Genomic DNA, 16,244 nt, shown 5'->3' with positions numbered 1-16,244 from the left:
TAGAACCCATAAACTCTTGAAGCGGAGTAGCTTTAAGTTTGAGTGCAACCGGAGTAGGTTGGCGAGTTATTTTCATTGTAAGGGGTTTAGTAAGTTTGAGTAAATTTCTAAACAAGCAATAAAATAACAGTTGGACGTAGGTCTCGGAGTAGAGGCTGAACCAATTTTTAAAATGTCGTTTGTTTGTTCATTTACTTTTACGTTCTTCCACTTTGCTATTTCTCGCATGTACCTAATCAAGTTCTGTGTCACAGTCACCTATACCGTGACATAGAACTGCTGTACCTTCTTGTGAACTTACATTCAATTAAGTCTCTCAAGTTTTGTACTTCTTTATTCTTAGCTTAAAGTGATTAATTAACTAAGTTGAGAATAAATTTTTTTAAAAAGGTACACTTAATTCACCCCCTCCCCCTCTTAGGTGTTAATCGTTCTTAACTCTTCAATTGGTATCAGAGCCTTGTGCTCTTGATATTGGTTAAATCCAAAGAGTTGATCCTATAGTTATGGACGATTCAAAACACACTAAGTATCCCATTTTCAAGGGAGAAAACTATGCCTGGTGGAAACATCGCATGGAGCACTATGTCAAAAGTGCGGACTATGAATGTTGGTTAATTATTCAAAAGGGTCCCCTCAAAATCGAAGTGACTAATGCTGATGGCACTAGCTCCTTGAAAAGTGAGGATAAGTATGTTGAGGCCGACTATAAGAAAATCGAGAAAAACTCTAAGGCCATGTCCATTCTTCAATATGGGATCGGTGACCAAGAGATTAATCGTATATCTGGATGTGCTTCGGCCAAAGAGATTAGGGACACCCTAAACCTTGCCTATGAGGGAACGTCACAAGTCAAAAAATATCGTATTGATCTTCTCATCAACAATATGAGATGTTCAATATGGACCGAGATGAGTCAATTAATAGTTTGTCTTCACGTTTTTCTAGTATTGTCAATGACCTTAAGAGTTTAGGTAGGAGTTTTCAATCCGAGGATTTAGTCCGTAAAATCCTTCGTAGCCTAATCAAAAGTGGCAACCGAAGGTTACGGCTATTGAGGAAGCTAAGGACCTTTCATTGCTCACCCTTGATGAACTTATGGGCTCACTTATGGCTCATGAGTTAACTCTCATGAAGCGTTCTAGTGAAAGCTCTAAAGGGAAAGGACTCGCTCTTAATGCTCTCTCAAGTGATGAGGAGGATGAAGATGATGAGTTTGCAATGTTCACTAAAAACATTGTTGGCATGATCAATGGTCGAAACTCTCAAAGGTATAGCAACAACTCTAGTAAACGCCGTTTTCCTAAGAGAAGATCTAACTCCACCGTTGGTTGCTTTAAATGTGGTGACAAAGGTCACCAAATCAAAGAATGCCCAAAGTGGAACGATATCAAATCTAAGGAAAACGTGACTTTGCAAAACGTGATTACAAAAACAAGGTAATGACTGCTATTTGGGGCATGTCTGATTCTCAAGAGGACGATGTCCTTGAGGATGAATTAGACGCCAAACTTAGCATCTCGTCTAGTTCCTCAAAAAATGTTTCCAAATCATCAAAGAAAGAAGACATCAAGTGTCTTATGGCTCACTCCGTGATTCGGACTCGATTCGATCATGAGGTAATTAAGCTCAAGAAAAAGGTTCGATCTTTCTCTAAAGACAAAGTTTGTCTCCTCCTAGATCAATTCATAGATAAGTGTCGTGTCCAAACTAATAAGTTGGAAGCTATGCAAATCGAAATTGAGGACATAGCTGAGGAAAATGTAGTCCTTAAAGAAAGTCTAAATGAGAATGATCAACCTAGTTCCATGTTGGGTCTTGAAAAAGAAATCAAAAAACTTCGAAAACAAAACTTGTTTTTAGCCAACAAAGTTGATGAAACCAAAGGCAATGCATCCTTGCACCGTTGCATCCATTCTAAAGGAAATGTGTCATCACTAACACAAGAACGTGACCAACTTTTGATTGACTTAGCTACTTGTCACAACGAAAAAGATGATCTTGTTAAGATTGCTGAAATGTTAAATGATGAGTCGAGTCATGTCAAAAGTGCCTTAGAACGAGCTCAAAAACTAAATGATGACCTTCTTGCTCAAAATGAGATGTTAAAGAAAGCTGAACAGACTCATGCCACAGAGGTTTCTTCTGTGGCATCTGATTCGAGAAAATAAATAGATACTCTCACGGAATTAGTGTCTTCTTTAACTAAGGAACGTGACACTCTTCTAGCTGACCTCAAATTATGTCAAAGAGATAATAAACAATTGGAACAAATTGGGATGTTACTTAGTGATGAAGCAAGACTTGCAAAACAAGCGTTTGACAATTTAGGTAAATTGAATCTTAATCATCTTGCTAAAATCGAAACATTAACTAAAGAGCTAGATGAGGCTAAGATGTTTTACTTAAAATGGGAAGGAAGTCAGAATGTTTTGGAGTTTCTCTTGAAACAATCACAAGAGTACGAAAAATTTGCAAAGAATGCTGGACTTGGTTTCAAATGCAACAAAGAGAGCACACACATGTTGCACTCGAAACCAGGATCCAAGTCAAACTGACTTCCGAAGAAGAAAGTATGCTGGTCTTCCTGAGTACATCATTTGTAACTATTGTGGCAAAACAGGTCATGAGTTTAATGGTTGTGACAAAAGAGTCCGTGACTTAGAAAGAAACACTAAGAATGCTAAACAAGTGTGGATAAAGAAAGAAGAAGTCAAAAAGGTCGTTGTCAAGAAGGAGCCCAAACTTGTTTGGGTTCCTAAACTAAATGTTTGATTTCTTATAGGCATTAGTGAGGGGCAGCAGCAATTGGTACTTAGACAGTGGATGCTCTCGTCACATGACGGGAGATGAAAACCAATTCCTCTCGCTAGAAGCCTACGATGGTGGCATGGTGACTTTTGGCGACAACAAGAAAGGTGAAATCATTGGTATTGGAAAGGTTGGTAAGTCAAAGTCATTATGCGTGGACAAAGTGTTGCTTGTCAAAGGTTTGAAACACAATCTCTTGAGCATTTCACAACTTTGTGATCGAGGTAATATTGTTGAATTTCTTGCTAGTGAATGTAGAATCATCAATGGTAAAACTAGAGAACTCATACTTGAAGGTAAACGTGTTAAAGACGTCTATATGACTAACTTGTATGCATTGTCGGTCAATCACTATCATGCATGAGTGTTCAAAAGAACGACCCTTGGCTTTGGCACAAACGACTTGGTCATGTAAATGCTAAGACACTTAACACCCTTAAGAAACTTGATCTAGTTGACGGCATTCCTAACATTAAATTTGAATTTAAATCACTTTGCGATGATTGTGTTAAAGGAAAACAAGTTAAGTGCTCTTTTAAATCCAAAAAGGTTGTTAGCACCTCCTTACCTCTTGAACTCATTCATATTGATTTATGTGGTCCCATGCGAGTTGTGAGTAGAGGTGGAAGTCGCTTTATTTGTGTCATTGTAGATGACTTCACAAGATTTGTTTGGCTTCTCTTCTTAAGTTCTAAGGATCAAACATTTGATGAGTTCTTAATTTGGGTCAAAAAGGTTCAAAACAAATTTGGATATAAACTTGTCTCATTAAGATCCGATCATGGAACCGAGTTTGAGAACTCGTCATTTGAGTCCTATTGTAATGAGTATGGTGTTAGTCATAACTTTCGGCCGCAAGAACCCCACAAAGAGAATGGGGTTGTGGAACGAATGAATCGAACTCTTGAAAATATGGCTCGGACCATGCTCATTAGCTCTAAGGTTCCCAAGAACTTTTGGGCCGAAGCCGTAAACACATCTTGTTATATTTACAACCGTGTCATGATTAGAAAAATCATTGAGAAAACTCCCTATGAACTACTACGAGGAAGAAAACCTAATCTTTCACATTTAAAATGCTTTGGTAGTAAATGCTTTGTGCACAATAATGGAAAATACAACCTTGGCAAATTTGATGCTCGTAGTGATGAAGGAGTTTTTGTTGGTTATTCCGATCATAGTAAAGCATATAAAGTCTATAACAAAAGGACTATGAAAATGGAAGAAAGCGTTCATGTAATATTTGACGAATCTAGTCTTTTTGTGTCAAACACACAGGTTGATGATGAGGATGATGAATATGATGATGATTTTGAGATTGGTATGATACGACATGAAATGGATCAAGTGGTAGAAGAAGCTGAGCAACAGTTGGAGCCACTGTTGCATGAGGAGGATGTGCAAAATTCAGGGGGAACTAATCGTCCCCCTACACAAAATGATGCTACCTCATCCAGGGGAAACAAGGATGGTGAAGAACAGCCCAATCTAATCATAAACGAACCACAATCACCTCCTTCAAACATTCCTCATGCAACAGTCCCCTCTCATCATTGCAGGCATTTAACAAACCGAATCTTCTAACTCACTTATCCCCAAGAAATGGAAACACCAAAGCTCACATCCCTTATCAAACTTAACCAGTGACCTAACCTCTGGAATAAAAACCAGATCATCGCTTCAAAATTTCTGTGCACACAATGCCTTCATCTCAAAATCGAACTGCACCATGTCACAAAAGAGCCTTGATGATGAATGCTTTGGATGATTGCAATGCAAGAGGAATTGGAGCAATTTGAAAGGAACAAGGTATGACATCTTGTCCCTAGGCCCTCCCAACGTCATCGTAATTGGTACACGGTGGGTCTTTCGCAATAAGCTAGATGATGTTGGAGAAATCATAAGGAATAAAGCTAGACTAGTGGTGCAAGGTTTTAACCAACAAGAAGGAATTGATTACGATGAAACCTTTGCACCGGTAGCTAGGCTTGAAGCCATACGAATGCTTGTAGCTTTTGCGTCTTTTCAAGGTATAAAGCTTTTTCAAATGGATGTCAAAACCGCATTTTTAAATGGATACCTTGATGAAGAAGTGTTTGTTGAACAACCTCCGGGCTTTATAAACAACGAGTTTCCCAACCACGTTTTTAAACTAGATAAAGCACTCTATGGTTTAAAACAGGCTCCTAGGGCTTGGTATGATAGGCTTTCAAAGTTTCTATTGGAAAATGGTTTCATACGTGGGTCCGTGGATAAAACGTTGTTTATCAAGTCACAAGGAGATTAACTGTTGCTTGTGCAAGTGTATGTCGATGACATTATTTTTGGTGCAACTAACAATGTTCTTTATAAGTACTTTTCTGATTTGATGACTTCGGAATTTGAAATGAGTATGATGGGAGAACTTGGATTCTTTCTTGGTCTTCAAATCAAACAATGTGAAAATGGAACGATGATTCACCAACAAAAGTACTTAAAAGAAATGTTAAGTAAGTTTGGGTTGACTGATTCTAATCCTATGCCTACACCAATGGTGCCTAAAATCAAGCTTGATAAGGACGAAAATGGTAAGAGCATTAGTGAAAAGATTTATCGAGGTATGATCGGTTCCTTACTTTACTTAACCGCTAGTCGACCCGACATACAATTTAGTGTGTGTGCTTGTGCCCGTTTCCAAGCAAATCCTAAGGAGTCTCATTTCAAAGCCGTCAAACGGATTTTTAGGTATTTGATTGGAACACAAGGGCTATATCTTTGGTACCCAACTCACTACGAACTTGATCTTATAGGTTTTTCGGATGCGGACTATGCCGGTGACACATTGGATAGGAAAAGCACTTCGGGCATTGCTACCTTTCTAGGACCGTGTCTCATTTCATGGGCTTCGAAGAATCAAAACACCGTTGCATTGTCCACGGCCGAAAGCAAATATGTGAGTGCCGCTCTATGTTGTGCACAAATTCTTTGGGTACGTCAACAATTGCATGATTATGGCCTTACTTTCGAGACTACCCCTATTTTTTGTGACAACACTAGTGCAATCAATATATCAAAGAATCCTATACAACACTCACGAACTAAACACATCGACATACGACATCATTTTCTACGTGATCAAGTTGAGAAAGGTCATATTTGTCTAAGCTTTTGTAAAACGGAAAATCAAATTGCGGACATTCTTACAAAACCGTTAGAAAGAGAACAATTCGAAAGACTTCGGTCGGAAATTGGTTTATTAGGTGACATACCGCTAAATTAAAATTACGTTTTCCAATGATTGATTAGAGGGAGGAATTACATGTAATTAAATGTTAGCTAATATGGTAGAATGCATGCAAATATCGAACAAATGTAACTGACAACCGTATGAGTGCACTTGAGTTGTTTTTACATTGAGCTTCCAAAATCACTTTATGTCCCATCACTCCTAAAAACCTACACCCTAGCCTCACTCTATCAACACTCAACCGTCCCTTCACCTAGATTAATTACACCAACCCATCATTTATATCCATGTTTCCACTAAATGCTCTCTATTACCCACTAAATAAACAACCACCCTTACCTTTTTCGGATTCCCAAAACCAAAACCGCCAATTAACCTCCCTTTTTATCCTCTCTCTTAAAATGCCTCCAAGACTCTCAAAAGAATTACTTCAACTCAGAAATACATTTAACCCAAAATACATTGCCAAGAAAAAGATGGCTCCCAAAACCGCTGCAAAACCTGATGAAGTCATCTCTGCCACTACCAAGCCAACTGTTGCACGAAAGAAGACAACCGCCAAAAGGGGCGGTGGCGGTGGCAGAGGAGGAAGAAGTAGGAATCCTCCTATTTCTCTCCAATTAGATGCTGAGGTGGACATTGACACCGATGAAGAAGACTCCGGTTCTAAGGGAACCAAAAAGAATGAAGATATTCAAAAATCAAGTGGTGTTGTCAAAACAAGTGAAAAGGGAGATCACTCAAGTGAGTTGAAAGAGGGGGAACTTGATGGAGAGAAATCAAAAGAGGGAAAAGAAAGTAAAGAAAAAGAGGGAAACAAAGAAAAAGAAAGTGATGAAAAATCAGAAAAATCAAAAAATGAGGAAAAATCAGAGAAAGAAAAAGAGAGTAAAGAAAAATCAGAGGGAGAACAAGAAAAATCAAATGAGAATGAAGGGGATCCAAACGAAAAGGAAAGGATGGAGGATAGTAATGTTGTAGTTGAAAAGAATGATGATGATGTGCTCTTAAAGGATTTGGTGAGTGACACTTTAGAGAAGGATAAGAGGAGTGAGATTGATGCAACGGAGCCTCCACTGTTGAAAAGGAAATCGGTTCAAATGCTGAGAAAATCGATTATGAAGTTGTTGATGTTGAGGATCGTGATGATGCCACAGTGGTGTTTGATGATGGGCTTGACCCATTATTTTCAAAACCCGCATCACGAACCCGGTCCAAGAGGAAGATGCTTGAAATATTTGGTGATGATGACGAGGATGTGACCCCGGAGGCATCCCCTCCAAAACCCAAGGTTACCCAAAGAAAAAGGGGATCCGGATCAAAATCAAAAGCACCCAAAAGGGCTCGTTATCAACGGGATTTACCGAGCATAAATGAGGATGAAATCATTGAGGAGAAGGTGCCTCTCAACACATGCATGGACCTTGTTATTGCTCCTTTTGCCGAATCATTCAAGAATGATATCCTCAACCATCTCAATTCTCTTGATCTTCCTGGAGAGATCTTCAAAATATGCCACGGTATCTTTGCTTTGTTGCTTCCACATGGGTCGTCGTTATAAGAAATCTTGGTATGACACCTCTCCTGCTTTTAAATATTTCAAAGAGGCCATGTATGCACAAGGTTGGGTGAATTTGTTGGACAAATATAGCCCCATGTATTTGTCCGAAATCATCCAATTCTATGCAACAATCAAAGTGGATGTTGAATCAAACTCTCTCTCGCCTTTATAAATCGAAACCCTTTGTCCTAACAATCAACCAACTTGTCGCCCATCCGGATATTTGTAATGTCGGGCTTACCTCCTTCCCCAAACGTGATTGGGGTGAAATTGATGAGGTTACCTCTACCCAAGTCATGAAAGTTCTTCGACCTCATGATGATGATGGCCCTACCAACATATATGCCTTTGAATTAACCGCACCCATCCGGTTCATCTTTAACCTAGTTTTTCGTAACCTTGTCCCTTCCAACAATAGCCGTGGGAGATGTTCTCTTCTTGACATGCTCCTAATTCATCACATTGTTAAGCACAAACCCATTAACCTTCCTCGCCTTATGTTTCACCGAATACTTGAGATGTCCACTGAGTTCCAAAGCGGCAACTTTGACAAAAATGCCGTAGTTCCTTATGGTATGTGGCTCTCGATAATTTTTATGAGGGAAGGGTTAGTGTTGAAGGGAAGCCCTGCAATTGAGAAATTAAGTGATGAGATGACACCGGGTCTTCTTTCTCGAATGAACTTGGAGATTAAGAATGGCAAATTGGAAAGGAAGAATCGGTCGGGTTCTACAAAGGGGTTCTACCGTTGAAATGGGTGTGGTCCTAGCAAAGTTGGATGAGCTCCTTGGGATTGTGAACCGTTTGGTCAAAGAACAGGGCAAGTTGAGGGATGAAGTTGGTGATCTTCGCACCATGAATGAAGATCTCCTTGAACGTCTTCAGAATGCCTCCTAAACTCATGCCTCTTTAACCCGTTTCTCCTCTTGATCTTTGGCTCTTTGTTTTGTTTTCAGACACTCTCTTGCACCTTCGGTTGTTTGTTTTTCTCTTACTTGAACTATTTGCGTGTGTTTTAATCGTGTTGCTTGCCTTTTGAACATGTTTTCTCCTCCTTTGACGATGTCAAGAGGGGGAAGTAGTTTAATTATGCCATGTGTGATCTTTTAACTCTTAGGCTAACGTCCACCTTAATTATGTCTTAGCTTCCATGATTAGATGTTTTACTTTGGCCAAGCATGTTGCACCTTTCGAATACCTTGATCATGTTTATTAATTATGTTTATGTTGAAATTGACCAAAGACCGACTAACCATGGGCTAAGGGGGAATATCACACATGTTTGGACTTGTCATCATCAAAGGGGGAATTTGTTAGAACACATTAGATTGATGATGCCAAGTCCCCTTGTTATTTGATTGTTTGCTCTTAGTTGAAATAATTAGTGAATGAAGCAATCAAATAGACTTTCAACAATGATTCAAGATGATCAAGTCATTCAAGGAAGTCAAGACAATGATACTTTCCAAAGCCTTAGTCGATATATGTAAGAGTAAGTGTAACATTCTCATTTAAGTCAAGTAATGGCAAAACCATGCAACGGTGACGCTGCATCGTGGTTTCTGGTACTATCATACGGAGGAGTTTTCGTCCAAATGTTTTTAAGTGTCAAAACTTTGCAAACTTTAAACCTTAAACATTTGAATTTTCAGAAACTTGAAACAATCTGAAATTTTGGAGTCACAAGCCCACTTGACTAAGCCTCTAGATTTGTGCAAACACCTTTTACCAAAATGGCAAAGAAGACTTGTCAAACTTCTAAAGTAAGAAAGGCTTTTTGCCATTTCGGTAAATTGTCACATGTTGAGTGTAGAAGCTTAAGTTTTCTGATTTCTTAAGCCCCAAGCCTACAAGTCTAACACTTACCATCACTCAAAGCTATCATTTTTATATTGGATTTAATTTTTCAAAGTGTACTTACCTAAGACTAAATCCACTATAAATAGAGTGTCTTAGTCACATTTATTTCTTAAGACTTCCAAAGCATTTATTGTAAAAACCTTGCAAATCATTTGTGCATTGAAAGCTTTGTTCTTCAAGTATTTGCAAAACGTTTTTCCGATTTTAAGTCTTCAAAATTGTTTTCGAAAAAGTCAAAACCTCCAAGTATCGTTCAGATCGTCTTTGTGACATGATGAGTTTGTTCCATGATTCTCGTGTTAGATCTTCATTGTAATCTCCATGTTCATTTAAGTGAACTCTTGAGATTCAAGATTCTGTAACACCTTGAGATAGAACCCATAAACTCTTGAAGCGGAGTAGCTTTAAGTTTGAGTGCAACCGGAGTAGGTTGGCGAGTTATTTTCATTGTAAGGGGTTTAGTAAGTTTGAGTAAATTTCTAAACAAGCAATAAAATAACGGTTGGACGTAGGTCTCGGAGTAGAGGCCAACCAATTTTTAAAATGTCGTTTGTTTGTTCATTTACTTTTACGTTCTTCCACTTTGCTATTTCTCGCATGTACCTAATCAAGTTACGTGTCACATCACCTATACCGTGACATAGAACTGTCTGTCTTCTTTGTGAACTTACATTCAATTAAGTCTCTCAAGTTTTGTACTTCTTTATTCTTAGCTTAAAGTGATTAATTAACTAAGTTGAGAATAAAATTTTTAAAAAGGTACACTTAACACTTATTCACCCCCCCTCTTAGGTGTTAATCGTTCTTAACTCTTCGATACCATATCACGAATCAGATCGTATCTAGCATTCAGCTTTGCCACGTTATCAGTAATTATATCATATATGCAGGTTCAAAGACTGGACGTTACAACGAAAATAGCAGCAAATAACGAACACATTAAGGTGAGTTAGTCTGATATGGGAGATGGTGTCGTACAAGGTTCATTGCAAAAATTAAGGTAAGTTAGTCTGATTTGGGAGATGGTGTCGTACAACCTTCACTGCAAAAAGAACGATAAATGATTATTTGGGGTTTTTTTTTTGGCTGAAACTTGATGCATAATATAAATTTTTGTAAACATTGAAGATAAGTCAAATTAAGTATCTAAGTTGGGTTGACTGCTTGATTGAGTGGGTATAAATGCAGGACAACTTTATATTTGTAATCTGGGGTGAGTATTACAAATAACATAGAAGCAGAAAGATGCATTATCATGAAGAACATGGGTAGGTGCCAAACAATTACAACTCACAAGGCTGAGAGCACCTGATTCTCAGCTGATAAAATACCTTAATACCACTTACATTCTGAGAGGAGTTTCTAGCCAACAATGACATGAACATCTTTTACTTGATCAACACCCAACTTTTTATGCAGCTTAACATGCCAAATGTCTCTATTTATGTGCACAGGAATATGCCCTGTTCAATCAGCCGTGCGTCGTGCGTGCAACTTGCCTAGTAATTCTTTTTCTACAAGGTTTGGAGTAGAATATAGAATTTTCAAAATGGAGGAAACTGGAATTGTTGAGCTAGCTATAAATGGAGCATTGACAGAAAAATATACTCACTTTAAAAAAAAATAAGAGTAATAAACGCCAGGAGCATATGGGTAACTGTTGCATGAAACAGAAGAGAGAATATAAAGAAACAGCTCTTTTGGCAGCTCAAACCTGTTGTAAGCTTTTATCCTATTTACCCTGTCACAAATAAACTTCTATAAGACGGTCCTAAGCCAAGAGCATACTGAAAATTCATTTTTTCGGAATAAGCTTTTGAAGTCCTGCGATGAAACTGATGTAAAAACTTCGATCACAACTTCTTAGCACAGGACTGTCTTACCCAATAACTCATCTGCTTGATTTACCACGTTGTACTTTATTGTAATGTTGTGTTGACTTGCAGTCAGTGTGTCCGACTTGGAGAGCTTATACGAGTTATATAAGAGGTTGAGCAGTTCCATAGTTGATGACAACTTTATCAACCAAGTTAAGAAAAAAACTATCTATGCTTGTAGCCCCTTATTAAACATAACTCACATATTACTGAAAATGTGCATTTATTTTTGTTATGATTGTGTAAATACGTGTAGGAAGAATTTGCATTTGGGCTGTTCGGAAGCAGGAAAAAGCGGAATCTTTTCGCTGACAGAGTAACATTTCTGAAACTATAGAACACATTTCTCCAAGGATTGCTTCATTGACTGTCAGCGGATGACATTTGTGTTGTTTTCTTAGCAGATGTACCATATATTTGATTCAAATCATGATGGATTAATCGATTTTGGAGAGTTTGTCCGATCTTTGAGCATCTTCCATCCAAAAGCACCAATGGAGGACAAAGTTTCTTGTAACATTTTGCACCTATCTCCATTACATGGATTTTTTTTGAAGATGATTGATTTCTGACTACTCAATATATGACTTATTTATTCGTTTTGACAGTTTCATTTCGACTGTACAATCTAGGGGAAACGGGTTATATTAGATTAGAGGAGGTGAGTTGATGTTTATTATTTCAGAGGTTGAGTCTGTTGGGTCAGTTTCTGGTAGGCCGGTTCAAGGCAGATTGGGTCATATCTTGTTTTAGTTTTTTAGGTGTAATGATCAATATTATCATTTGGGATATGTTTGGTCATAATCGGGTCAGGTCAAGAACTAAAACAAGCAAGGTTGGATCCGTTTGCTTCAATATCTTTCTAGTTGTTGGCACAAGATTTCGTGTTGTGTCCATAATTTGAGCACTAATCTATGTTTAGGCTATTATTAGTTCCATTCATTTAATTTTTGAAGTTGAAGTCATTTAGTTAAATGCCAGGTTCATCTCGAGTCAGTCATTTAGTTATATTTGTTGTCAGTTTAGCCCTGTTTGGGTCGAATCAGTTCCCAACTTTTTGGCTCTATATGATCAAGCTTTACGCGATTCTAGTCGAGTTAGGTTTTGGCAGCTCATTTATCCCAATATTTTTGTGACAGGTGAGAGAGATGGTTTTGGCTTTCCTGCAAGAGTCTGATTTAGTTCTTTCGGACGAAATTGTCGATGCAATTGTTGTTAAGGTAATGTCCTACAATAATAGAAACATTCATCAAATAATCAATCATGTCAGTCACAGTTGATCTAACTCTGGACTCCTATCTTTGTAGACATTTGAGGAAGCAGACTCCAAAGGTGATGGGAAGATTGACATGGAAGAGTGGACAACTTTTGTAGATAGAAATCCTGCTGTTCTGAAGAACATGACTCTTCCATATTTAGTGTAACTGGAGCTTTTTCCTACACCTTTTATCTTTTACAGTTTTTACTTTTTTCACTTTCTCTGTATATATATTTCACAAAAATGGATCGAGTCAGAAGTTTTTATTACCTGGTAGGGGTCGGATTCAGAGAGTCATGCTTTGTGTTGACACATATATGGAGATTGTTTTTACGCATTTCTAAGCGTTTCAGCTCTCAAAGGGTCAGGTGTATACAACCTTACACATACTAAATATCGAGAATGGAGACTTTATGCAAGTACACAGGGAAAAATATTGTAGCTAGAATTAGGAACACATTGTGTTTAGAGTTTGTATACAGTTTTTCAAGTTCATTATCTAAGAGGCAACTAATTATAAGGGAAATGGATGTTGCATTCTTGTTTGTTTGTCAAGTGTGCTGATCTGTCATTGGTTTTTCATTCAATTTTCTAGGGACATAGGAACAAGATTTCCAAGCTTTGTGGAGAGGAAAGATGAGGATAAAGAAATGGATATATTTGAAGCATCATTTAATAAAATAGATGATACTTGCTGAGAAATTGATAATTCGTTGAGATTTTCACCAGAAAAATAAAAGAGGCTTGATTTACTTTGAAGCAAAGTTAAGTGAGTGGGAATTCAATCTCACATTAAATCAAAGTTAAGGGGGTCGTTTATTACCTTGAATATGAACGCTAATTTCAAGGGTTGGTTTTTGGCGAAAGTGGTAAACTAACCCCCTTACTTAGTCTAATCGTGAGAGTCACCCCCTTAAGTTTAAAATGAAGTGATTAAGCCCTTAACTTTTGTAAAAATTGAAATTAAGCATGTATCAAAATCTCACGAGAAATTCATTTTCTTAAAAACTGAAATTGGATTTTTTTATAGTAAACAAAAATAATGTTTTAAAATTCTGAAAAAAAAAATTTATTTTATATTTTTCCGAGAAAATTCTATTTTTATTGAAACATTTTTCTACTACCTAAGAAAACTTTAGTTCAAAGTTAAGCACATATCTTCTTAGAAATTTTTAGTTTTTTTTTATAAAAAAAAAATTAAAAATTATATATATATATTTTTTGTAAAGAATTGTTAATAATTTTAAGAAATATATTCAGCTACCTCTTTTATAAAACTTAAATATTTTGATTTTTATAAAATAATTTAAAATATTCTCTAGTTAATGTTAATTCATTTTAGATTATGATTTTAATTTTTAATTTTTATAATCAACTTCATTCTTTATATATGATATAACTGAATTTCTCATGAGTTTTTGGGTAAGGGGTAGGCCGGCAGGGTATATTTTCACTATTAAGTAAAGGAAGGAGGCTCAATTACCACTTTCGCGTTTTTAACCACAAATACTATCCTACAACCAGTTGTATAATAAAATTATACAACCGCCTCAAAGTTGTTGAGCTCTTACACAAAGTTGTTGAGCTATTTTACAAGTTATTGAGCTATTTTGCGAAGTTATTGAGCTTAATAATTATTCTGTTAAGCTCAATAACTTTGTACCATAGCTCGATAATTTTGTTAATAGGGCTCGACAACTTTGTTACAACGCTCAATTACATTAACTAAGTTGTATATACAACCAGTTGTATAATACATTAACTGGTTTTTAACACTACTTTTTATTTAGTGTTTTAGGGTGTTTTGTCAGCAACTACCTTTTATTATTTTTTGCTTTCAACTACGTTTAGTTACTGCTTTTTATGATCAAATTATCCTCAAAAAATATTCCAAATATGGAAAAGTAAATAAATAAATAAGATAGATTCATAGATGGAATAGGTAAACAAATGAACCTATAAAGGGAGCTCATGTATTTCTTAGCGGTTATTTGCTATGTTTCCGAAAGGTGTTAGTATTAGGAAAAGTTGGCGCGTTTCATGTCCTATATAAATGGTTACAAGGGATTATATATTCTACACATAACAAAGGAAGTTGATATTCTCTCAAATTCCATCGGAAACATGCAGCAGCTAAAGAAACAATCCAAGGTGACGCTTCCCATGGACATCTTACTCGAAGAAATACTCCCCAAAGTTGACGTTAATTCACTTTTCAACCTTAAATTAGTATGCAAATCCTTCAACACACTTATTTCAACCCCTGAATTCGTCCATCGACATCTCCATCGTTCACTTTCGTCAAACACTAACCGTCTTGTCTTCCTCAACACCACCACCAACCGTGGTCTTCAACTTTTCGACATTGACTCCCTACATTCTCCGCCGACACATATACCTTTCCCTAAAGCCATTAACATACAGGACCACATTCACTACTTTGGTTCCTGTAATGGGTTACTTTGCATGGGAACCGTCTTTGGTGGCCTCATAATGCTACTCAATCCCTTAACCGGCTCCTATTTAAAAATCCCGCCCAATTTCGACTCCATAGACGGTTTTTTGCTATTTGATCCTGGGTATGGGTTTGGATTTGATAGTTTGAACAATGATTATAAAATTGTTCGGATCACATACTCCGATGATAGAATGGAAGTTATGGTTTATAGTTTAAGGGTAAACTCTTGGAGACAATTGGAAGATAAAACTTGGGACGGTTTTGCAATAAACTCTAATGCCACGGTTTCCGGTGCCTTGATAGGTACCCATTTACTCCACTGGGTATTCTCCAAACCTAAATATAATTTGAATCTGCATATCACTCAAGAATGGCGCCATCGGATTGGATGTTTCAATCTTACCACTGAAGAATGGGATCAAAATGTGGCATTGCCTCCAGATTATGGTCTCGACGAGGTTTGTTTTCTTAGTGATGTAGAGTTGAGGGTCGTCGATGGATGTTTATGTTTATTAGTGTCAATGAAGAGCGACCTTGGAAAAACGGTAGATATATGGGTAATGAAGGAGTATGGAGTGAAAGAGTCGTGGGTGAAGTTGTTAGAAATCTCGACTAACAAAGCCATCCGCACTCTTGATATTTTCCCACTTTGTTATCGGAGGCATGACGATGAGATTTTGGTGGGAAGAGGTCGTAAACAAATCCACGCCAAACACGAGGTTGAAATGAAATGGCATAGCATTAAGGATCGAAAATCAAGATTATCGGAGATCCATGAGGTTTGTGAGGTGCCTCAATTTTACGAGGCGTTTATTTGTACAGGAAGCCTGGTTACAGTGAAGGGTGTTAAGGATGAGAAGCAAAGCGGCGGAGAAAGAGCAGAGGATCATGTGTTGGACGTGCAATTGGATGCGCTATTGTATGTTGGCGTCCACAATTTAGACGACATATCAGACTCTCTTAATTTTAATTCATGGTAATAATGGATTACTCCCGTACTTTGTAGTCACTACTATGGATGCTTTATAGGAAGGAAAACTAGTTCCTTGGCAGTGAGTTGTTATAATTGTATTTGCTACTGTATTTTGTCATGTTCTTTTAAAAACTTGAAATATGGAATACTCGGTATAAGATATTTTTCTTCAACCTATATACTCCGTAAGATATTTTTTTCTTTAAACCTATATAAGATA

General features: G+C 37.2%; 2 protein-coding genes across 3 annotated transcripts in view; both read left to right on the top strand.

Annotated features, from left to right (window-relative positions):
- Window positions 1-13,459, top strand: part of LOC141653748 (calcineurin B-like protein 7) — a 61,837-nt gene extending 48,378 nt beyond the window's left edge. The window contains exons 3-12 of one of the 2 annotated variants that reach the window (XM_074461596.1): window positions 10,349-10,458; window positions 10,913-10,979; window positions 11,102-11,177; window positions 11,405-11,487; window positions 11,592-11,651; window positions 11,740-11,848; window positions 11,944-11,996; window positions 12,475-12,555; window positions 12,643-12,755; window positions 13,189-13,459. In XM_074461596.1, coding sequence (XP_074317697.1) covers window positions 11,108-11,177; window positions 11,405-11,487; window positions 11,592-11,651; window positions 11,740-11,848; window positions 11,944-11,996; window positions 12,475-12,555; window positions 12,643-12,755; window positions 13,189-13,291 — 672 coding nt within the window. In that variant the 5' untranslated portion in view covers window positions 10,349-10,458; window positions 10,913-10,979; window positions 11,102-11,107 and the 3' untranslated portion in view covers window positions 13,292-13,459. The other variant, XM_074461595.1, reaches the window with a different exon arrangement.
- A 1,258-nt stretch (window positions 13,460-14,717) lies between these two features.
- On the top strand, window positions 14,718-16,031 carry LOC141651881 (F-box protein CPR1-like). Its single transcript, XM_074459574.1, has one exon. The coding sequence runs from the start codon at window positions 14,718-14,720 to the stop codon at window positions 16,029-16,031; it is 1,314 nt and encodes a 437-aa protein (XP_074315675.1).
- Window positions 16,032-16,244: the final 213 nt, after the last annotated feature.

Source organism: Silene latifolia, chromosome 4 (assembly GCF_048544455.1).
Source record: "Silene latifolia isolate original U9 population chromosome 4, ASM4854445v1, whole genome shotgun sequence".
Lineage (NCBI taxonomy): Eukaryota > Viridiplantae > Streptophyta > Magnoliopsida > Caryophyllales > Caryophyllaceae > Silene > Silene latifolia.
Note: the sequence above shows the minus strand (reverse complement) of the source record. Positions and strands in the feature narration are given on the sequence as shown.